We start from the raw sequence: 24563 nt of genomic DNA, 5'->3' as shown, positions 1-24563 counted from the left end.
ATCTTTATACTGGAAGTCTACCAATAATGCCAACTTCTGATCTTGTATCTGTCTCCTCCTTTCATAATATTTATTTAGAAATACCTTGGAAAGCAGTGAAGCTTCTCCAGCTGCAGCAACAGTAAAAATACCTGATCAAGGTGATGGATCATTGAAGACCACCAACATACCACAGGCCTCTGACAACCCAGTTCAGTTACAGCTGTTTCAAGTCAAGACTGGCCTTCGAATTCTTTTCACCATGCAACCACTTTACCCTTTTTCTTGCTAAAAAAACCCCTCTGTCAAACTAAGTTCTCTCTTGCCTTATTGAAATCAGTGACCAAGCTGTTTGAGGGCTGCACCAAAGATCCCCTCTTCAAAATTACACCCAACCTGTCAATAAGGGACATGACAGGTTGCTTTACTAGTAGCAATCTTTTGCTCTACACTGGATTCGAATAGACCAATAAATAAGGGAACTCAAAAGCTATTCCTCTACTGAAAGAAGTATCTTCCATTGTTGGTGAACCTTAAAGCCCCTTAGGCAGATCCTGCTTAGGAATAGCAATGGACTGCCCAAAACTGCTGCTCTCAGCTCTGTTACAGAAGCACTGCACAGGATGCATGCAGCTCCAGGCTGATGGAGCATCTCTGCTTCCCTGGGCACCGTGCTGCTGGCACCACCCAGGGGAAGGGCATGGAGCACCTACATCATTGCTGATGGTGGAGTCCCTGTGAATCAGTCTCTGGACGTGGCTGTCGATGCTGCTGCCCGAGGAGAACTTTGCCAGGGTGGCAGAGTGTGATTCCTTCTCTCGCTGCTTTACAATGACCTCACAGGCTTTCCACTCAGCCATGACCTTCTGATACCGGAGAGCAATGTCTTCATCCACCTGCAGACAGACAGACAGACAGACAGATCCTCAAATGGTGGTCCTTCTGGAAAGACAGCACTAATAAGCAGTAGAAGCCGGGGAGGGGGGGGTGTCTCAAACCAGAAGGGGTCCTGGAGCTTTCCTGTGACTGGAAAGCACAATGGTTGGAGCAGATATTGTGTATTTACTGCAGGGAACAAACTGTCATTGTAGCCATCAGAAAAGATTCATATAAACGTGTGTGCACCATGAACTTCACACTTCAGCATTGTTGAGGAGAGGACAAAAGATGTCACTGACTTTCCTGTGAAGCCTCACGTAGAAGCCAGATGCAATCTGATGGAGCCATTGCTGCCTCTTAAGAACTTTATTCCTTATTCCATTACATCTTCTTCCCAACTCTAACACAGCCCTTGCAAGAAATGCCAGGTTTGCAGACCCCAGCCCGGGCAGACTCAGATGCTGGGAGAGCTCCTGAAGAGCAGAAATCCAGGCTCACACAGCCCAGCCCTGCACAGGGCCAGATTCCACCACTGCTTCCCACAGTAATAAAACAGATTCTTCCCACTGCTGAAAGACAGACACAGAACCCCCCTTGAGCTGTGAAGGGACATGTAGTAATTTCATTGCTCTGTCACTTGTCAAGAGCTGAAGAGAAACCACAGTTGTGAGCTGGCTTCAGGCGCTGGGTTCTCTGTCTGGAGCTGCCACCAGAGTGTTCACGCTAAGAGCTGCAGGCTGTTTGTCACTTGAGGTTGCTGTTGAGTCATGGATCATAAAACACAACAGTTACTGGAAGGCTGGAGGACAGTCATGTTTGGGAGTGCCCCAGATACTGAGGGATGACTGCAAAAATGCCATCAGAGGGCAAAGAGGATAAATCACCTGTGATGAGTTCTGTTAAGGACACAATGAGTTTCCCATACGTGCAGATGGTATGACTGTTTTCATGTTGTTCCTGTTTTGAGCAGCTGGCTATTGCTGTTTGTACTGCAAGTCTGTAGTCGAATAGGTGTGCACTGTGTGTGTGTACTGTATGTAGAATGTGTGTGTAGGACATTCTTGTAGAACACAGAAGGCAGTCAGAAAATCCGAATACAAATACCTAGAAATATGGCTGGACTGTGACCCAGCTCAAACAGTTAGGAGTGTCTTTCTCCATCTGTTTCCAGAAGTGGTTTATTAAGATAAGTGTGAGAGAAAACAGATCAAATTACTGTAGCAGTTTTTAGTAAGAATGCTGCTTACAAAGTGCCCAGTGCTCACAAGATAGCTATTTTTTCCATCACAAGGCTCTGGGTCAGTCTGCCCTTCTGATCTGCAGGTGCTCACAGGGATACAAACTACCCCTTGGAATATCAGATAATTGGGAGTTAGCAAATGCCAAATTTTTTTATATATAAACCACTCCTTATCCATTTAAGGAACAGGATCAGCTACTGCATGAGTGCTACCTCCTTGGTAATAACAGAATAACAGAAAAGTATGTTAATTATATTCCAGGACAGACCTCATTACTGTTCTAGACAGTTCAGCAAACATTTGGGTGGTTCCTAATGTCAGTTAAAAGCCATGTTTTACACAGACCCAGACCTTTCCCAGAGGGCAGTGTCCTGCTCCAGTGCTGTGGCTCTGCCCAGAACATCTGCCCCAGCAGCCAGGGATTGAGACCCACAGCAGTGCTGGGTTCCAGCCCCATCTATTATCAAGGCACTTGCCCTGTAATTGCAACAAATGAAAGCAGTCAGCAAAGTAAAAAGTCAGTACTGTTATAAAGAGATAAGCAAAGGGAGATAATTTAACTGAGAGATGGGCAAACTGTGGTTCCATTAATGGAAACTATAGACTTGGTGCCAAGTTCCAGGCTGTGAGATACGGCTGTGACATAACCTGGGCAATTATTCACTGACCAACCTTAGCAGCATCATGGGAGGTATTAAGAGGTACAGTGTCTCATTGGAAATGGCAACTTATCTTTTATAGAGGCATGTCTTATTTATCCTTGCAAAAGCATAATGAATGTGCAATTCAAACCTTCCTCTGGGTATTTAAGCCTCTACACAGTAACTCCAAGTGCCTCCAGAAGCTATGTCTGGTCTGTTCACAGACATGTTAATGTGAGATTAAAATCCCTCTGCTAACGTGTGTGTCACTTGTGTTTTCCACAGCATTTTTTACCTAGGAATATTAAACTGTAATAAAGAATAACACTTGCTATCCCACCTGTTCCACAGATGTAACTGGGTTCCCTGGAAAGCTGTGCTTACCTGGTCCATTTCCTTTTTGGCCATGCCGAATTTATAGTGACCCAGGAGGAATGGCCACACCTCCTTCCGAATCTCATGCTGTACCCCACCATAGTAAACTCTTCTCAGTAATTCCAGTTCCTTGTAATTCTACAGCAGTCAGGAGAAAGGGGCATTGAAGGCAATACATCTCTATTTTCCTCAGGCACGCACATACACACTTAATATCAGGTGTGAAGACAGTGAAATGCATGCATGGCACTAAATTTCTAAACTAGAGCTGTGCCTTTAGGGCCATAGCTCAAGTCCAGTTGTCTCCCATGAAAATAATCTAACTTAAAATATCAGAGGAGTAATGGGGTAAATCTGATGTGAACTGATACCTTTGCCATACCTTTTCCTGATGGAAAGGATAAAAGATATCATAAGAATCAACTCTAGAAGAAGAAGTGATCCTGGGAAGACTCTGAACCACCTTTAATAATTCCTGGGGTAATTCCTAAGGGACTCTATGCTCATTGCAGCAGAGTATGGGAGCTTGTTTAATTAATGATCATAAAAAGGTACTCCGCTACTTACCTTCTTGTCCTTCTGATACTTGCTCCAGACCTCTTTAGTCAGGCCTCCATCAGCACTGGATGGTCTGTCGGGTGGGATGATGGTGTGGTTCACCAGGGCAGACAGATGGGTTCGCACGGTTGACAAGTGGCGGCAGTAGGCGAGCCCTGGGGTTGGGGCAGGAGGGAAACAGAGAGAGATCTGCACCAAGGAAGATGAAACTGAGATTTTAATAATCCTGTGTGAACTAAACTTGCATTGTACTGTGTAAGAATGAGGAATTGCAACAGAGCCAAAGATGAAATAAATCGTAGACAAACTAGTAAAACCCAAGTAGAATATTACATTACAGTGTCAGACTACATTCTGTCTTCACTAAGCATCACTTCTCCCATTGCAAAACCCACAAATAATGGGAATTATGAAGCTATGATACTGGAGTCACGTCCACTCTGCTGTCCTGAGGTGATCTGGCCTGCAACAAGAAATCTGGGCTTGAACTGCCTTCTAAAACAAACACCATGGGTTTTTTTAGATTAGCATACAGATACCACAAGGGCTGGATACAAGAAGCTTCACTCACATCCATAAAAGGCTCTGGAAACTATTTGCCTCTTCATACTTTCACATAGCATCTTCAAGGGAGTTCTGTGGAGACACATGGGGTCATGGGGACAGAGATCATAATGAATTTTATGCTGATCTCTATGACCTACCCATAGCAATTCTTTCTCTGCACCAAGATGTATTTAGCTAAAGGACAACAATGAGAAACTGCATTTATGAAATCATTTCCCTCACAGCATTTTGCCTCCAAACAGATCCAACCTGGCCCAGTCAGCTACAACTGCTCTAGATACATCAAAAAGATCCTCATCAACCTAGATGAAAATGTTCCCCTCACTGCAGTCATTAATGACTTGTCAAAGAAAGTTAGATGCAATTTTTTTATATGAAAATGTGACCTGAGAGTAGTTTAATAGGTTAGTTTTAAAAAACTACATTTCTTGCCATATCTCAATCTTTTTATGTTAGAATCTACTTGAAAATTGTTATTCTCTGCCCCTGATACCACGGCCAATAAAACCTCCCTGCTTTTACCTGTGGCATGCACAAAGTCTCCCAGGTGAACTCCCTGCTCACCTATCATGGATGCAGTTGCAGCAGCTGGGAATGTCGTAGGGAGAGCTGCCTGAGGAGCAGGAGACACAGGAGGAGCCTTGGCTGCAGTGCTCCAGCTGCCACGACAGCAGGTTGGCCCCAAAGCCTTGCATCTCAATCATGTCACTGGTGTCTAGGGAAAAAACCCAAAACAACAAGCCATCAACTCAACTTTTCCCCCTTTTCTGTGCATCCTGATGGCTTCATGCTTTACTTCTCAGCAAGCTCTGAACCTTAATTCCAAAAAGGGGAAAGCACCATCCCATTGACCTCAGAAACACACCTCAACCAGCTGCATGCTGTGCACAGTCACTGCCCATGAAATCAAATCCCTTCAGCATTTCCCCCTTTCTGGCCATGCACATCCCAGTTCATGTTTCAAGAGACCAGAGAGGAGGGAGCTGCAGTAACCACTGCCCTGGGGCTCTTGTGTACTGCTACATTAATGCTACTTATGGCCAAAAAAGATCTAACCTGACTTCCTATTTAATTCAGGTCCTAGAATTTCATTTTGGAATCAGCCATTTAACTACTAGTCCAGCTAAAGTGAAAGTCTGAGCATAAAAGAAATAAAGGCAAACTGACTCAGGTGTTTCAGAAGATGCTTCTTTCCCCCTCAGAACCAGAACCTAAAATACTGAGTGCAGAAGGATAGTTTGAGTCCTGCTGATTTCAACACAATGTCTATAAAAGTGGGATGCTCTGCAGGAAATGTGATCCAACAGTACAGTGCAGCTTCTTGACTTACCCCTGCTCCACAATCTATTTGCCTTTTAAACCAGCTTCAGAAAGGACCCCCCCCAAAAATCACCAGTTGCTTTTAGAAAGCTTGGCTTCAGCTCTTCAGCTGTCCCAGCTGGCATTTGAGCTTGTGGGTTTTTTTGTTTCATAATAAATAACTGGCCTTTCAGCTCACCCATGATTAAAATTAAGGCAAATTCCATAATACTGTACGTCACTAAATTAACATTTGTAAGCAAAATCCAGTCCCCTGGGCCGTGCTTTTAAAACATACGTTTGTTGGGTGGTGGTAGGAGCAATTCCAAACCATCTCATGCATTTTAAATCAAGGCAGCATAAAGCATTTTAGTAGTGCCTGTTAGAAGGTGGGCATAGGTGAGGAAGGAGTGAAAACACTTGTTAACAGAAAAGCACAGGCTCATGCGGAAGCAGCCACGTGTATCTCATTTCACAAAACAAAGTGTGATGCAAAAATGCTCTTCACCTTAATTCTTCAGGAAGGAGCTGAATGACCCAGTATTTATTGCAGCTTCTTATTGGGTTCAAGTAAAAACCACTGGACAGACATTTTTAGATCATTATTTTTTGCCTCCCCGTCTACAGACAAGAAAAGTGGGTTTTTCAGTTTTAATTTTTCATTTCATTTTTAGAGAAACAAGGAAAGAACCCCACAGAACCTAAAGATTCAGATGAAAGGTACCTGGATTAGTGAAGAATTAGAGTGAACAGCATCTTTTACTTAATTGTAGTGGTGTTATCTGTAACTTCAGCTACATGCAGAAGTCGAGCATGTTGCAAAATGTAAAAGCAAATGGCTGGCAAACCTGCTACAACAGTGTTGTCATTATTTAACAGGGATGCTGCTGGAGAGACAACAGCCAGTCCAGTCTAGTTCAGCAAGAATCACTACTCAAACAGAAGACATATTCCTACCCCTGCCATCACCTTCAAGATGAAATAAGTAAAAGCAGCTGTTCTAGTGGGATAACTGAGCATTTCCATCCCCTGACTGCAGCCTAAATTGTGTTTCGTATGCTTTAGATCACACCATTGACCCCTTATCACACTTATCACACCTGTGTGGCAGTGTTAGACCTTCCTCCTTCCTCTTATCACCCACAGCCAGACACAATCAGTTCAGACACACAGAAACTTCCTGAAACACTATCTTTTTTCATGGGGAACACTGTATTTTGCCATTTCTTCCCATCCATACCTTCCAAGAACTCTCTATTACTTTGGGTCGGCTTTTATCAGTTCCTAGAGGTTCCTACCTTGGGACAAGTACCTGGGCACCCCACAGGAAGTGAGGAGCATCTCCCTGAGCACACCTTTGTACCCTACCCAAGCAGAATTCAGCACAATGCAGAGAGGCAGAACAATGATTGGTCCCACCAGACCAGGGATAACATCCATTTGGAAACAAACTAATTATTCTGCTATTTAAAGTTAGAAGCATCTTATCTGGAGCCAAGATACACTGTTTTTTAAGAAACAAAAGTACCAGAAGAAGCACTTTCATGCTAATGCAACAAATAAAAAGCCAAGGGCCAAGTTTGCAAGTGGTCACTCTGCTTCCTATGCAGGTGTCAGATTTCTGATAGCTGCTTTACAGCCTGATAACAGAAGATTCTGTTCTTGCTGATACACTCCAGTTATTAGGAAAAGGCAGAGGCTGTTTTGATTGCAACAGGAGCATGCCAGGCACAGGCACTCAAGACAACACTTTGTTGATACTGGAGCTGTGCAGGAACTGTTAAGTCTAGAGGGGAGTAAGTTTCCACATGAAGTAGTGGAAAAGCCTTGACAGCACCTGCCTGTCTTCTGGTCAACTGCAAGCCTTAGAATCAGATGTGTAGGAGAGGGTCTGGCATGAGAAATGGATTATTTTGTACACCATCAGCTGCCTCCTTTGAGGAAGCAAGAGTCTCTAGACTGAGCTACTAGGTGCTGAATGCTTATAACACACACACACATTTGTGCAGAATGGCAGCTTCATGTTATGACTTGCTTTAGGAAAATAATCAGCTAAAAAATGTTTGGAAGGTGGAGGATCTTGCAGCTGATCTGAAACCCACCTGGTCTATGAATGCAAGGAGTGGAATGAAAGCACCTGACCACAGAAATGTACTACATCTGCATTAAATCTTCTCTACACACTCCTGTTACCTTGTAGAGGTATCCAGATCATGCACTCCTGAACCATTCCTGGGCTCAAACTGTAACTCCCTACACCCTGTCCCATTCCACCTATGCTGGCACACTCCCTTTCTGATCTTGCCCAGCAAATGGTTTACTCTTGCTGCAATGGATCACTTCTGACCCTTCTCATACAAGGCTGCCTTCCCCAGCCCATTATGCTGACACAACTAACTCATAGAGGGATAACACAAAGAGCTGCTATACCTCCTCCTTCTCCTGTGAGAACATGCTATAATTCCCAGTTTTGATGGAGGTGGGGCAGGAAGCCTCCAAGGGTGAGGTTTGTCTGTTCAGCAGCACAACTGCTCACAGGAGAGGGAAGAGGCTGTTGTTCCCAGTTCCCCTGGGCTGTGAGCACATCCCCAGCCCCTCTGCACACTCAGTCTCCAGATCTCAAGGCCTGAGTGAAATGTTTCTCCCTGTAATAATGCCAACACTGTCGTATGCATCAGTGGAAGGAGCTGCAATAGAGCTCTGGGACACAGAGGGAGGAGGATAAAAACCTTTCATCCTATTAGGAGCTGTGAGGTTCCGAGAGCAGATCATTGATAGCATTGCGTGGAGCTTATCTTCCTCCTCCTCATCATCATCAACAGAGGCAGAGCGGCTGGCAGCTAAGTGGTGGTAGTTAATAGTTACTGCTCAAAGAAAATAGTGAAAGAGGAGCATAAGAAGAGAGAACTCAGTTCTGCAGGAAAGCTCAAAAGGACACGTTCAGCAAAGACAAAGGACCTGAAGCCTGCCCTCTCCCCGAAGGCACAGTCTCCTGTAAATGGGTATGAAAATGGAGTTTCTTACAGAAAAAAGGATGTTCCACCAAATCCAAAGCAGGCCAGCTCTGGATGGGACACAGGCTGTGTTCCCAGAGCACGTGTGTCAACACGTGGCAACAGAGAAAGGTCCCAGAGCCAGCCTGCAGTAGGTGGGGATGCTTTCAGCAAAACTCCATGGGAATTCAAGGCTCCAGAGAGCCTCTGTCCTTCACCATGCCCTGATCACTGCTGTGGCCTCTTTACCACTCTGAAACCTATGCCAGGACCTGGACAGCAAACACTGCTCCCCAGGGCTGCCTGGCACTGCACACAACCTGCACTCAGGCCAAGGCAGGATGGGCTTTTGCTGGTGTGAACTTACCTGTGCAAGTGCAGAAGCCCTGTGAAAGAACGGCCACCACTGTGGGGCAGTCCCCAGGAGTAAGAAGGGTTCAGCTGAGATTTCTGCTTTTTCAGCTGCAGTTAAATCCCAATTTAAGCAGTAAATCCAAATCCTCCATAAACTTTAGGGTCTGATCTTCCTGGGAAATTCTTGCTTCTTTGCCAAGGGGAATAAAATTGGACCTGTTTTGAGAACTAGCTGAAATGCCTTCTTGCATGTAAGGGATTTGTATTCACTGATGACATGAGGTGGTTTGGGAACTCATTTAGTTTCCTTGGAAGGGCCTTTATTTATCTATTGTTAAGTTCTTGCTTCCAAGCCAGGAAAACTTAGCGCAGGGAGTTCTTGGGGTACTTTAAGAGTTGAGTTTGTTTTTTTTTCTAATAACAACATTATGAGCAAGCAGTGTGGCCAATAAAAATATCCTCACTTTGGGAGCAACACTGCTCTTGGCTAGTCAAGCAATCTTTTTGCTTTTCGTCTCAGTTTGCAAGCCCAGGAGAGTATTTTGAAAATTTCCTCTGAAAAACACAAAGCAAATATAAATAAGATTCCCCACCTAAAATCCATTTCCACTAAACCAGTTTCACTGCATCAAGAAGCTCTACAGAAAGCTGTACCTGTTGATCATAATTATCACACAATGAAATTTTGTGATAGATATTCCCCCTCTGACTCCCAGAAAAACCTGGCTTGTTTGTTACTTTCAGTTCCTTCCCAGGATATTACTTCAAGGGTTTCATATTTTTATGTGTGTTTGGTTGTTGTGGGTTTTGGTGTAGTTTTTTCTTTGTTTGTTTTTTTGTTTTATTGCTGTTGTTTTCGTTGTTTTTGTTGTTTTTTTTAACAAAGTGAAACACGGTCACTTACTGTTATCATGCTTGTGTCCTGGATAAATAATTCTGAACACATAGTCTGTAGAGGTGTCAGCTGGCATTTCCTCTAGGTCCACTGATTTGTTGCTGTTCCGTTTTCGAAGCTTTGGAAATACCTTGCCCTAGAGAGAAAAAGGATTCCATGCATTCAGCTAAGGATGATTAGCAGAGCACAGCAAACTAACTGCTTCACACCTGAGGCATTTTAAATCTTAAAATGAAACTTCCCATGCTGGGAGGAGGTGAGGGCAAAAACAACAGCAAATCAGAGATAAGAGGGGTACTTAACTTCTCTGTGTCCTCAGGCCACAGTTTTTTCTTGTAATCCACAGGAGCTGGGCACCAGCTTCTGCAACAACCCAAGCCTCTGGCAGTAAGCATGTCCCAGCCCATTTGAGTCTCACTCCCTATCATTTGGGTTCATATTTTGATACAACAGCAGATTCCAGCTCATTGCTCAATCTGGCAGTGAAGGCATGAACAACTTTTATAGACTATCTGTGTAGGAATCAAACTGGATGAAGTGGAGGCACTCTGCCTCCCCCTTTGACTTCCAGCTGCTTTACTGACACACACAGACACAGTGGAGCAAGATTCTGGTTGAACAAAGATCAACCCTACCATGAGCAGCTCATCAGAAAAAGCTGTACCTTGCCCTGTTGGGACCACAGTGGTGGTTCCAGCTGGCCACGAGGCAGAAGACCATTTTCCAGACAGGAGAGGAATGCGAGGAGGTGACCTCCTTGGGGGAAGTGCAGCGGAGGTCTCTGAGTTCCATCCTGACTCACCAAAACTAATGTCCATCTGCCTTCTGCTGCAAAGGAGGACAAGGGAAGTCCACACTGTTACATCAAAACCTCTGTTTGTTGCTCTTGCCATCTATGTAAATTTTATTTATGATAATCTCTAAGTAGATCAATAACCCTCTAAGTCACAGGGCAGCCGAGGGATGATCTCAGTCCTTAGTCCTAAAGAAGCTCAGGACACAAGCAAAACTGTTTCATGCAGAAATATTTAAAGTGATTCTGAACAATAATATAATAAATAATAAAGGAGTAAGTAAACAAGTCTCTGGTGTATGAGACAATTTGACAAAGGACAAAGAATTTAGACTGAAAACGAACTGAATGGATATAGCCAGAGGCTGTCAGCTTTATTCTTGTGAGAATTAGCAAATCACATTCTCTATTGTAAATTTTTCTCATCTATCTTCACTGTCACTAGAAATTCAGCACAAATAAGGAAAACCACCTTGGGCCACGGATACTCTTTTAAGCATAATGATCTGCATCTTGTACAATTTTCTAAAGAATGTAAGTGAATTAAGGTTCTTAATTTCTGTTTCCAAAACAGAATTAATGAGGCCTCTGGAGCCCCCTGTGAAAGGGGTATCTCTAGGAGCAGGATGTATTCTGCAGCATGGCAGCCTGGGGTGCACCTGACCACTCAGTGAAATTCTGGGCAGGCACAAAGTGTCCTGGGGAAGCTGGGTGGAGGGAGGGACCTGAACTAGTGTTGCCATTTGTCTTCCTCTGCCAGCTAGGATTCTGGATTTTCCCCCCCATGTCTGTAACCAGTCAGAAGTGCTAAGGACACTGAGGGAGGAGAAGCAATTCTTCAGGGGGTTCTCCTGCCTATGTATTTTAAAGCAATATACATAAAATGTCAGCTAAAACAAGCTTTTAATTCAAAAGGTCCAACTGCAACTCAAACCTAACTCCTGCCCTTGACCATTACAAGGGATGGAGGATCATGCTTCATAGAGCCAAAGCTTCTGTGTTTAATACCTGCTGCTCACAGTTTCCCACAGGTGACTCAGAAAAGACAAAGCACACAGGAAAAACAAAGAACACAGAAAGCAACTGGAGCAGTGTTAGGCAGAGGAGTTCTTACCAGGCCTTTCAGTGAAGACATCTGAAGAAGAAAAATGGTCTGCCTCCTTTTGCAATAAACCCCTAACAGGCACCATGCACAATGGTGGCAGCATTAACATTCCCCTGGCAGAAAGGAGCTTTGGAAGAGCCCCCATGAGAAGAAGGTTTATGCTTACGTTGCTGATGGCAGTGAATGCAGACGATCTGGCTGAGTGGCACTATTAATGCGTAGTCCCAGTAAACACTGACAGGGAAGGAAAAAGTGCAGGAAACATTGGGGTTTTCTTTCCATATTCAAGAATGCTTGCAGTTCCAAGCATGCAGTAAAAGGGTTCTGCTAAGCTAATAACTGCTTATTAAATCTATTCAGTTAAGATAAATTAATTGTCAAGTAAAAGGCCAAGCAACTAGTTCTCCACAGTGGGTACATCTGGCACAAGCCCTTTCATAAACTCTCTCTTCACCTCCCCTTCCCCCCTGCCCCACACCAGGTTAAAACAAGGCTCTGGATAAGATAAAAATGCTTGGGGCAGACTTCAGGACAGCCAGGTTCAGTTCTGCCTTGCATATGTGAGTTATGGGCAGCAGCACTGAAATCCACTGGGGCTCAAACTTACAGATTAAATGCTGGAAACAGCCCTGAACCCTTTTAAGAACAGCCTCAACAGAATTTAGCAATAAAAGCAAGGGCAGAGGGCTTCATTAATTCTCTATTAAAAATACACATGAAGTTTTATAGAAAGAATGGAGTGGATTAAGCATTCAAGAGGACTGTTCTGGGGTTGAAGGAAGGACTCCCTGAGGAGACATACCTTGCCTGGTTCAAGATTTTACCTGTCTTACTACTGAAGGAGAATGCCAAATTAGATGAATAACTGATCTAACTAAAGACAAACTACATTGTAGGTCTCTCTTTTGAGGCTGAAATTAGCCATGCTTGCCAAGTCATTTGTGAAACCCTGAAGGGAGGTTCTAGCATTGTAAGGATGGAAGGTAGTGTTGAGTCTGTTCTCCCAAACACCTGGAAAAGCAAGCTTTTTTTTTTTTCGTTTTAAAAAAGCCTTGTATCCAAGTGCATTATAGGACTTTTGGAAACTAGATTAATCTCTGGCAAAAGAGGAACAGATCCCAAGCTGCCCGACATCCCAACTTACGCACTAATCAAAAGCCCTTGAATCAGCCTTGTCACACTTATATTGCCAATTCTACCAGAAATAAACATCATGAATGCTTCCAGTCTTTTCTTGAATGCAGTGACTACCTTTTCTCCAGCTCCGAATCTCCTAGGGTTCCATTCATCAGCTGATTTGGAGTCCATTTCAGTGTCAAACTATCTGCTGACTGATGAAGGGAGAGATAGCCAGGAATTGCCTCCAAGTCATCTTTCTGTTCACAAAAGCAGCAGACAGACAACGCAGGTGATTCAAGTGCACAGCTAGAATGAGGTTATATTCTCTCCAGGGACAGAGAGGCAGCAGGTCTGTGTGCTGGCCTGAAGCTCAGTGTACTCACTGGCTGGACTAGGACGTTGTTCTTGCCATAGAGGAGGTGTGTTTGGGAGTTCTGGTGCAGGGACTCCACGTACTCCCGTGCCGAGGCAGCAAAGCGATCCTCAGCCGCGCTCCCGCTCGAGTGCCGCTTCCGGATCTAACACACAAACCACAGTCAGGGCAGGCCCGGGAGGAGGGGAACCATGGCACCAGCAGGCCAATGAAACAGGAAGAGTGTCAGTCAGACCCATCTCTTCTACTGTCACCCTGTGGCTTCACTCAGAAATAGTGACACAGTAAATACCTACTCCCAGGGCTGGGCGCTTGGAAGGAGAGTCCTGGCGGCCGTGTGCTCCGTGGATCCGGTGTCGCTGCACCAGCTCATCTGCTGAAGGGTCTGTCCAGTAGTGGTCAGCTGTCTTAAGCTTGGTGTACTCCAGTGCACATGGTCCAACTAAGAAAACAGCCCAAGAAAGAAGCCTTCTGAGTGTTCAGATGCATGCATACTCTTATCCTGCTGGGCAAGTACTGAAAGTGAGATTTTCTTCTCAAGCTAAGTGAATATTAATGAACTACACATTGTAGAGAAAAACACATTTCTCTACACATTGTAGAGAAAAACAGTGTTTGGTAACACTATTGTAAAATGTTTTAAGAAACAGTTAGTTTTCTATAGCATAAAAAGTAACTTTGTAAGAACTTACCTAGGAGAGAAGCCAGTATAGGGCCACAAACAGGATCTGCCATTAAAGCTTCTTTTTCATAATATTTACTAGGAATAAAAGATCAGCAACCAGTTAAAAACATCAGTGGCTATTTTTAAAAGCTCTTATGCCTCCTAGTAGCATGAGTCCACTGACTTTAAAATAACATGCTGCTGCTTAGCATGACTAGAGAAGGCATGTTCCAGGTCAGATGTTATAAAAACTGGGGCCAACATACATTCAATAAACCTGTGCTCCAGACTTCTATATTTAACAAGATGACCACCACCTCTACTTTGGATCCATCTGCCCCAGTCAGCTGTGTAATCTCAGGCAAGTCAGCTCCTCTCAGAAGGCTCATTCTGCCTCAACTGTTCTGGAACTGAGAGGCAGGAGCTTGCCTCTTGCTAAATGTGTTTACCCAGTATATTTGATCTGGGGCTTTGGGCACTAATGCAATATGGAGACAAACAATAACACTCCACAAGCAATTTTGTCAGTTTTCCACAGAGACTGAGATATCCACACATTCTTAAGTATCTCCTCTATCTGTGAGGAATAACCCTGAAACACTGTCAAGAACAATGAACTACTACAAACAGTAGCTCCTGCAATGACCCCAAGGTCTTCTCACCACAGCAAGCAAAGCTGACTTATAAAGCCCCATAGCCAAAAAATCAAAGCACCCGAATTTCTTGAACTGTCAGTGTCCTCTGCTGTCTCTTCCACTAGATGGGGCTCAAACTCTAAAACACAGCTCTCAGACCCACGGGCTTTGGGTAGCCAAGACTGTGCACCCCCAGTGCAAAAAAATTGCCATGGCAGAGGGTACAGATGTACCTTTCTAGGGCCATCAGAAGCTTTAGTATTCTTACCTTTCTCTTCTTCTCTATGAGAAATTGTCCCCAGTGTGCCCCTTAATTCTTTTTAAAGAAGTTAGGGGATGGTAGAAAGGCACATGGGGTAAAGAACCACCTCTGGGGAAATCAAAGTTCTGCTTGACAGTAGGGAGCAGTGATAGAATATGTCACAGAACAGAAAGAACTTGTCTTTTCCTTTTAAGAAGCCACTGTGCATTGCATTCATACAGCACTGATCCTCTTCCTTCTATCAGAAGTCTGCATTACACAAGTTCTAAGAAGACTTTTGATTAAATCACTTGTTGCAGATATCTGAACACACCAGTCCAACAAATCCCTGTGCCTCTGACTCTTTCCTTACCTGCAGTTATCCACAATATACTGCACAATCTTGTCCAGCACCTTCTCAATCAAGGCTGTCCGAACCCAGATGTGTTTGATGGCCTGTGGTGTCAGGACAGGGGGTTTGCTTGTGGCTGATCCCTGTCTCTTGAGGGGCTCCTGCCCATTGGGCTGATTTTTCCTGCAAAAGAAGATAAAGTAAAACTAGTCAGAGTTCAGACTACTGTTCTCTCAGAAAGCTTTCCAGAGAAAGACTGCAGGGAGGTGCTGGAATGCTCTGCACATATCTGACAAATGTGCATCTGTACAGTAGCTGTCTACACTGTGTTAATACCCATTATGACGGGAGTGTGGAGTTTTAATCAGGGATTTTCTGAAAACCATGGCTCTAATGATTTAGGGTGCCTCAGTTCTGAGTTATGAATATAAGTCTGTAAAGATTACCTAATTCACAGACAGACGCTCTAAAAAAAGCCCTCAAACAGGTCTGTATCAGTGATGTTGAGCTACACAGTCACCTACTAAAAATATTTTTTTCAGTTCTGGAGTATTACGAAGAGCCCAACATTTGAGCTCCCCCAAAACTCCCACACACCAGGCTGAAATGAACAGGCTGTAAATCCACTGCACAGCATACATCCCAGAAGAATGAAAACCCAACAAAATCAAAGTGTAGCAGAAAATAAGCAGCACCTGATGAACAGAAGTTTGTTTCTTATCGAACAAAGATTCACACTGAGCTGGGAAAGCCACAGGGAGGATGGTGAGAAGTTGTTACTGTTCTCCAAGCTGTGTCTGGTACCTTCAGACTGGAGGTAGACACAACCCCAAGAAGGCACACAGTAGTTTCAGCATGATATTCCCTCTGAGACCAGAAGCATGGAGTAGGATTTGGGATACCACAGGCTGAGGGTTTCCAGGGACCTGCTGCCAGACCATCCCCAGGCAACCCTTGGGCACAAACCCATCTTTTCATTCTCCCTGTAAATCACCATACACAGCTACAGCACAGTCTGTGCTAATGTCTTGGCAGCAAAATCCCATCTCCTACCACCTACAGAATGACAACAAGACAACTAAGAGAGAAGCAACATCAAACTGAGAAACTAGAACTAGAGCAAATGAACATCCAAAGCCAGCTGGGAGCTTGCTTACAGCCAAGACCCCCTGCTTGTTCCTACTGCATAAGCCAGCACAGCAACAGGTCCACCTCAGAAACCAAGAGCTGAATGCTGCCTTTGAGAGCCAGGATGGCAAGCTGGCTCTACAAAGCACCTCCCAAGTCAAGATATACACATGACACCACTAATATGAGAGGAATTCAAATGTGTTTAATTGCCTCCTAAACGGGCTTTCTTAAGCCACAGCTCCAGGAGGATTCAGGCTGCTGCAGCTCTTCTGTCTCATTTCACATGTTCAACGAAGCAGAGTCCACCCCCTGCAGCACTTCCTAATAGTGTCTCTTTGCTGTGCAGATCTTCTACAGCACTTAAAAATCTGTGGTTGTTAAGAACTGAAAAATATGAAAAATTTCTCCAAGAGAAACCACAGAATTTAAGTTCAGTTGCTCTCTTCTGTCAGAGGGCACAGTCAGAGGTCTCTGGTGGTTGGAGGAGAGTTCATGGGGGCTCTTAACTGAGGAGAAAGCCTGGGGAATTTTCAGTAGAAAGCACCTACTTCTACCATAATACCCACAAATCTTCTGTTACTGGTTTGGCAAGGAGCATGGCAGAACAGCTCTTCCAGTAAGTCTGCTCTTCAGTTGTTCTTGCTGCCCTTCCCACTGGCTCACCATACCCTGACTGTGAGCACTCCCAAAAATCACCAGCTATTTTTCACTTCTCTGGCTTTTGTGGGCTGGCCACACTGATCCACTACGCTGAGAACAAAACAGATGACCAAAGACCCAATTCCCAACCTCTGTCCCCTTGATCAGATGGGTCAAATGACAACACTTGCCTTACAGTCACAGTCTCTAAAGAGACAAAGCTTTAATAAACGTGGCCACCCCTGCACTCACCAGCAGCCTCTGCATTCTCTCCATCCTGCACACACACTGTATGACCTTTGCTGACAGACAGACCTCAGCCTCACCTGCTTTCCAGCTGCTGCTGCAGCTCCTGGACTTTCTTGCAGACATCCCCAGCTATGGTGTATGTCTTGCCCACCTTGGTGAAGAGCGCGGCCACCTTGTCGGTGCGCAGGAACCCGGCAGCCCTGCGCTTCAGCATGTGCAGGAGACAGCCTTCCACAACACCTGCAGGCAGAGGGAGGAGTAGAGGTCATGGGCAACACTGCCCTTCAGCCTTCCCTCTGGTCAGTGCCATCTGCTAACACCCAGGCTCAGGTGGGGAGCCAAGAAAAGAGAGCTGGGGGTGGGAACAGACAGACAGGTGACGTCTCAAATGTCAGAGGATGTGAGCACGTGTCTAACCTGCAAGCAAAAAAACACCTTCTAAGTTACAGAGAGCACCAGTACGTAAGTGAATCACAGGACTGAAATATCTCCCAGTATTTTCACCCTGTTTCATGCACGTCACAGTGTGAAAGACTTCCTGATTCTACTGAAAATTAAGAAAATGCAACACTGCTACAGCCTGAGAGGGAGTAGAGATGCAGACAGACCTACAGCTACAAGAGACCCACCTGTGAGGTTCTTTTTGCAAACCTCACTGTAACATGCTCTGGTGGGCACCAGTAAGAGACCACATTGCACTGCTTCAGCCTTGTGAGGCTGTGCATCAGAAATCACACCAGCTCTCAGCTAAACAGCTGCAGGGAAAAGAAACAAGATGAACACCAATAAAAACCAAGCCTCTCCTGCCTCCCAGCTTTCAAATCAAGACTGCAGATGACTCACCAGGCAACACTGCCCGTAAAAAGGCATGAAAGAGAACAGGCCCATTCACTCCTGGGGAGGAGGAGCACCCCCCTTTCTGGAACACCCCCCTTTCTGGGCAAGGTGTGCACTCCCCAGAGCCCAGGCAGCCCCACCAGCCCCACAGAGGGTGGGAGTTCTGCAGGGAGTGATGCTCTCCTGTGGCTAATGACAGCAGCCAGTCCTGTGGTACACTACAGCTAGAACTGCCACATTACATTTTCCTTATGAGTAACAAATAGCACTTCATCTGCATCACTCCCAAGGTCTGGCAGCTGCCTGTGAAAGAAGGCAATATTCTGTTGTGCTTTAACTCAGTAACATCAGGTGCCGAGCAGTTCCTGAAGACTTCCCCTCCTTAATGTACTTCATGGGCTCCAAATCCCACAATACCTGAAAACCTGCATCTGAAATGACCTACCCTTGCTGCTCAGTCCCTGAAAAGTAACCTGAGCCCCAGGCAGGGCTGCCTGGCACACAGAACACCTCCTGGGGTCAGCTGGATGCCGGGGATGCCAGCCTTGGGAAAACCACCCCCTCCATCTCCAGCACTGCTACCCTATGTCTTTGCTTTGCAAGACTGAAGAACAACCTGCTGAATGAACAAAAATATTAAGAGAAACATTTAGGAGGTATTAAGAACTCCAGGTTTTATGTCTCGTCAGTCTGGAAAAAAGAAAAGCCTAATTGGCTTCCTGCTATCACATCCTTACCAGACAAATTAACCTAATGTGTGTTCAGAAAGCACAGTTTTGCTCTTAGGGTGCAAAAAACAGCACTAGAAAAACAAATTGGAAACATGTTGTGGGATAAACGTGCCACTATTTTGTTTTCAACTGCAAAGGCAAATATGTCTTTAAGCTAAATAACGTTGGATAAGATCTGATAAAAGATAAAATTTCAGTGGAGAGCCCTAATTTCCCTATGAGACAGTCAGTGGGATTTAATACTGATGACTTGGGGATTTGCCATTATTCACTTTTAATGATTTTTAGTGAGATGCAACTAACCTAAGCTAGCAAAGCCAAGGCTTCTAATTGTGTAGCCTGAATCCATCCTCTGTAGAACAGAGGACTCAGCGTTCTCTCTTCTTCCTAGTCCGAAGTGTATTTAGACTGCAAATTATTCAGAATAAATTTGATATGTTCCCTAATTGCACAGTTTATTATAAAAACCACCACAACCAAAAGTCCCATTTAATCTTAAAATGAAACCAGGGACATGGACTGTCTTCACAGCCTCTCCTCCAGCTGCCCAATATGAACCACGTCAGGAAACACTTGACAAATATGCCAAAAGCAGAGGGTTGTGATGCACGGAGCTGTCACCAGCATCTTCCAGCATTCCAACAACAGGGACAAATCCAGTAGACACAGGAAAACCCTACTCACACAGAGCCATCCCTCAGTAAGTGACTAACTCAGGAAACTAGCAAGCCCTGGGGAAAGCAGTGCAGCTGGTGTGAAGGAAGCAGCACATCTCATGTCCTGATAATGAACAACTTGGGGTTTTCTTTTGTTTTGTTGCTGGGTTTTCTTTTTTTTATAGAAATAAGAGCATTTAGGCATTCACAGCATATAGTTAATGTCTTCAGCATGCTCATGCCATGCAAATCCAGACCCTTTCTGTTTCCAGGGCAAATGGACAAAGTGCCCACTGTGTTACACAGTGGACAAATTCAATACTGTCCCACCCATGTTATATCCATGTCACTGTAACCCGAACACAGCCTCACTGGGCAGTTCCTATTTGGTGTTCATACACGTCTACACCCACCCACAACTACTGCCTCAGGAGACAACCTACCCCTTGCTTGTTCAGCCATGCTCAGCACAAAAGCTGAGTATCAGCACTGTTCCCTGAAGGAGGGACCAGGACCCCTCAGCCACCAGCTCATGCCAGGAAACATTCACTGCCACCACAGGATGTCTGTAGGTGACAAAGGCAATGCCTGTGGCCCTGCAGGAGCTGGAGCCCAGTGCTGATGACATCTCTCTCAAAGGAAGAGGGAGCATCTGTGCAGAGGCAGCAGCCGGGGTGAGCTGCTGTTTGGCTGCCCCAGGGGTTTTGCAAGGCCAGGTAGAGCAGCAGGGGAAGAACAAAGAGTGATGACAGCATGGGGATGGTTTTCACATCACAGGCACAGATCCTGGCTAGCAACCATCACAACAACTCTTAACCCAGCTCCTGTTTTGCTCTGTCTTTCAATTAGAAATAGAGAAAATGAAAAAAAAGAGAAGCAGCTTTCCGGATGCCTGAAGCAATGCAGCAATAATTGGTTCCAAATCTTAAATGAAGCAACCTGCCTTCAAAAATAACTGCAGAGAAGTGCATTGCTGTTGCTTAGGAAACAGGCTCTCTTCCCACCCTCACTGTTGATTTTTTCTTTCTTTAAAACAATAAAATATTAATGAAACAAATTTAGTGAAAAGCACAGCAGGCACAGCTTTAATTATTAATAAATGTTGCCAACTGCCATGGAGGGCAATTTCTACAGTGAGTGCCCCTAAAGCCCCAATATTTAATTACTCCACTGTGACATTTCTTATCACAAGGACTTGGCAAAACATCAGTCCCCAGCTGACTGTAATACACGTGTAGTGTATTAGCACATGAGCTAAAGAGGTCAGCAGGCTGGGGGAGTCCAAGAGGGCTTTTTGTTTATTGCATGTCCAAGAGCAGCAGTGAGCTGGACCTTGTCAGCATCACCCACAACCAGGTTCTCCTGCACGTGCACACACAGCCAAGCTCAGACAACAAGGAAACTTTAACCCATCCTGAACAAACTTGTAGAAGAATCTCCTCAAGATGCAGAATCTTTTAAAAGACAAAAGAGGACCCTGACAGTGGTGCTCAAATGGCCTTGCAGTGAGGAAATACAAAGTATTTCAGGACATCTCCTTCGCTCCACTCACCTTTTCATTTTTTTTTCTTTTCTGTTTTAAACAAACTAGAAAAATTAGATTTCTATTTTCTAAGCATTGGATTGAAAGAGTAAAAGCACATTTTTTACAATGAAATAAGCTAGTGTGTACAAACTCTTACTCCTGAAAACCTCCATGTACTCCCAGGAAAGTCCCTCCTGTTCCTTGTCCTGTTCTGTTCAGGAAGGCTTCCATCAACTGGGCTGCTCACACTTCCTGCATTCTGGTAACCTGCAAGGGAATTCCCACTGGTTTTGGACAGCTCTGGATTTTGATGTGTCAGAAGGGACAAGAAATTATAACTGGACACACACTGGTGTGCACCAACACCCCCCATTTCCACAGTGCATCACGTTATCAATCAGCAGGAATCAATGCATGTACTGCAGCCACCCTCAGAGACAAGCACACACTGGAGACACAGACACAGGGCAGAGCTGGGGGTGGAAAAAGGATCTTGACAGAGGACTACTTTGAGGGAAGAGAGCTGGATGGTTCAATAAATCAGGTTTCTGCAAACCCACTTTTCTTCATTTTTGAGAAACCAAAAATAGCTCATCCCACTGGAGCTGCAATCTCCAGAATGCAGAGCTCAGATTGCTGCCTTAGAAGAGTAACACAAGTAAACAGTTTAGCAGCTACAGTTAGAAGAACCTGTGGGACAGGAAAATGAAGTTATTTACCTAGTTGAAAAAAATGAAGCATTTTTCCCTTTTTGGAACCTGACTCTCTTAGAAGACATAAAGAGATGAAGATCTAGCTGTTTCTGGAGGAACTGCTAACATTAGAAAGTTAGCTTTGTGTACAAGCAGGTGTTCTACACACACACGTGCTTCTTTCTCCAAGTATGCTTGCACATGGACAAATAAATACTGTAAGCTTCTGAGCAGAGCTTAGCATGATCCTGTGCCTGCCCATCATCACCTCCAACAATACATACATAGAGAAACTGCAGAAAAAAGCAGATATTAATTATGTACAGACTGGAAGAGCAGCAATGTGCTTGGAATAAACCAACACAGCTCAGGTAATTCCTTGTATTGCTCAGCTGACAGCAGCCATCTAAAAATTCATTAACTCCAGCCAGTTTTGAGGAACATCCCCTGCAGTATCCACTGCTGAATTTAATTAAGTGCAGATATATTATTGATTTGCAGTCCAAATAATCATGGTCCTCAACAAGCTTTGAAAAATGATATGCTTTTATAACTTCATCAAGGCTGCTCTGTGCAGTGCCAGTTGAACAACTTCAGTTTTCTCCTTTTTTCCTTTATGAAAATCGTGACATGATTTAATGGAGTGTGAAATAAAAGAGCTCCAAGGATGGGGTTTGAAGGGTGGTAAGCAAAGCAGGCCTGTGAAAAGACTATTTATGGGGTTTATTTAGCAGATGAAATTTTCCTTAAGAGTGGAAGAAACACCACAGCTAAATATCTTGTTTTCATGGAAACTGTGCACAGGGAATAGAATTCATGAGGCTGAAGAAAATAAGAACAACTGAAAAGAAGAGGCTTGTGAAGCAGCAGTCAGATGCTCATCATCTGCAGCTGCTGTGGTTTTACCTGGCTAATCGCAGATCTCATCAGCTTGAAACCCAGTTTATAACCAAGTTATAGCATGCTTTTTCATTGAGAAAAACTGAAAAGCAAGCATGTGCATAGGTCACAATCATCATTTGACATCCTGTCTTCAAATGTCAAGGAATCCTAGACTCTCCAGCTACAGCTGTCCTGACACCATATTTCCATATTTTCAGTAAGTCCCTGGGGAGATTTAAAAAAAAAAAAAAAAAAAAAAAAAAAAAGGATATCTCCTCAGTTCTAAATATAAGTCTAGGTGAGAAATATCCGGGCTGGAAGTTGGTGTGTACTGCTCTTTAAAATCTTGACCATTAAGATTCAAGGATCTCAACGTGGAAGTGTTTAAAGTGTTTCCATTAAACCATATTAAAGCTAAATCAAAATGACTGAGGTTTCTCTAAATAATTGAATATGATCCAGACTGATGGCCCAGGACTAAAGCAAAATGTTTAGCAGAGTGTTCTAAAAAGCATGAGAGATTATATTTCACTTCCCAGACTAAAACCATGTGCAGTTCAAAACCTGTTTGATTTCACTTCACAGCTAATATTCACTCTCTTTTTTTTCCTCCCCTCTCCTCTACAGCAGGCCTCTCATTACTTTAAAGCAGTCATCTTTGGAGCACAATCAAAGCTTTTAAATGTGTGTGAAGAAATATTTGCCTTCCCCCAATCATAACCATCTCTCGTACTCTCTTTGGGCTAATGTGTTTATGAAGTGAGGTATAACCTCTGTAAACTACTTTTGAAGCATTAATCACCACTGAAAACGTTTGTTTTCCAAACAGGAGCAGTAATCCAGGGAGGCTCACATTTCATTTGAGACCCATGTTTCCAAGGGAGATTAACTGAATTTTTTAAAAAAACATCAGTGCCAGGGTAGAAAGCCAAAATAACTAAAATAATAAAATGTCTAGTTGGACAATGGCTATTTAAATCTATTTCTATACAAGTTATATTTCTGTGAGCTAAGAAAAAAAGAGATGTCATATGGACAGCCAGGACACCTCAAATACAAGGTCCAGACTAAACCAAATCAACCTCCTGCTCCTTTCACTGAACACCTGTTAACACTGTGTTTCCATACTTTGAACAGAAGGCAAGGAAAGGACTTCTAAAAGGAACTTCTCAGCTTAAAAGGGTTCCCCACATTGCCTCCCCCATGACTTTACTGCAAGTCTGTCAATATCTGATATTCACCTGAAGGTTTTACCATCTTGAAGCATGCCACTGGATAAGAACCTCTGGATAAGAAATGGATTTAAGAAATACATTTCTATTTCTCAGTTGATTTTATCTTCCTGTCATTAACTTTAATCCAGTCTTGTAATTTAGGGCCATAAAGGCAAAGATTTCTGACTCATGATTTTTCATTGCTTGGGGCTGGCAATCGTGACTTTTGGTGACTGATAATTGTTTAGATTTCAGGTCCTGGATGAGAAAAACCAGAACACAAGCTCCAGCATCATGCAGTCATTGGCTCCTAATTAGATCTTCTCTTTGAAATGCAATTAACTTTGTGTGAAACGGGTTAACAAGTCATCATAAGACCAATGAAAAAAACATTTCCACAACTAGCCACATTTTTGTGGTCAACTCTTAGGTAACTCTCAGCAGCTCAGGATCCTAACCAGCACTGCCAGGCTCTCCTGCAGCTCAGGCATGCTCTCCTCTCCATCCCTGAAACATCCAGAGAGATGACCTGGAGGATCACAGGTTTCCTGGCTCTCCACTGCCAGCTTTGACTGAGACATAGCCAGGACATCAGTTGATGCTCTTTGAGTGTACTCCTGCAAGCATCTGCAGACCCTTAAACTTAAGCACTTAACTAATCTCAGACTAAGCACCAGGCTCCAGAAAATCCAGCCAAACAATTGCTTTCCTATTGTCTACTACCTCCAAAATTAATGGAGTACTAATCTGCTCCAGGAAGCTGTGACAAAACCTAATTAAAGCTGAGAAATAACTGTTGAATTGTTTGACATAAAGTCCAGTCACACTGACTTGCACTGACTTGCATCATTTGACCACGTTACAAACTGAATTGGCTCTACAATGCTCACAGGGCTCAAGAAGCATTCATGTTGCTCAGAATTTGCCAGCCCTTCCACTGTGAA

At 44.1% G+C, this 24563-nt stretch overlaps 1 protein-coding gene across 2 annotated transcripts in view; it reads right to left on the bottom strand.

Moving 5' to 3' along the window:
* Positions 1 to 24563, bottom strand: part of SGSM2 (small G protein signaling modulator 2) — a 40260-nt gene that overhangs the window by 5896 nt on the left and 9801 nt on the right. The window contains exons 3-17 of one of the 2 annotated variants that reach the window (XM_030462237.1): positions 17160 to 17322; positions 15085 to 15246; positions 13864 to 13931; positions 13468 to 13613; positions 13182 to 13316; positions 12931 to 13055; positions 11846 to 11913; positions 10446 to 10606; positions 9791 to 9917; positions 8269 to 8403; positions 4805 to 4955; positions 4245 to 4309; positions 3683 to 3828; positions 3125 to 3253; positions 693 to 875 (exon numbers count right to left, since the gene is read on the bottom strand). In XM_030462237.1, the coding sequence (XP_030318097.1) occupies positions 693 to 875; positions 3125 to 3253; positions 3683 to 3828; positions 4245 to 4309; positions 4805 to 4955; positions 8269 to 8403; positions 9791 to 9917; positions 10446 to 10606; positions 11846 to 11913; positions 12931 to 13055; positions 13182 to 13316; positions 13468 to 13613; positions 13864 to 13931; positions 15085 to 15246; positions 17160 to 17322 (1964 nt within the window). The remainder of the gene's footprint in view (positions 1 to 692; positions 876 to 3124; positions 3254 to 3682; positions 3829 to 4244; positions 4310 to 4804; positions 4956 to 8268; positions 8404 to 9790; positions 9918 to 10445; positions 10607 to 11845; positions 11914 to 12930; positions 13056 to 13181; positions 13317 to 13467; positions 13614 to 13863; positions 13932 to 15084; positions 15247 to 17159; positions 17323 to 24563) is intronic. The other variant, XM_030462236.1, reaches the window with a different exon arrangement.

The sequence above is a fragment of the Calypte anna genome, chromosome 19, assembly GCF_003957555.1.
Source record: "Calypte anna isolate BGI_N300 chromosome 19, bCalAnn1_v1.p, whole genome shotgun sequence".
In the NCBI taxonomy this organism is placed as follows: Eukaryota; Metazoa; Chordata; class Aves; order Apodiformes; family Trochilidae; genus Calypte; species Calypte anna.
Note: the sequence above shows the minus strand (reverse complement) of the source record. Positions and strands in the feature narration are given on the sequence as shown.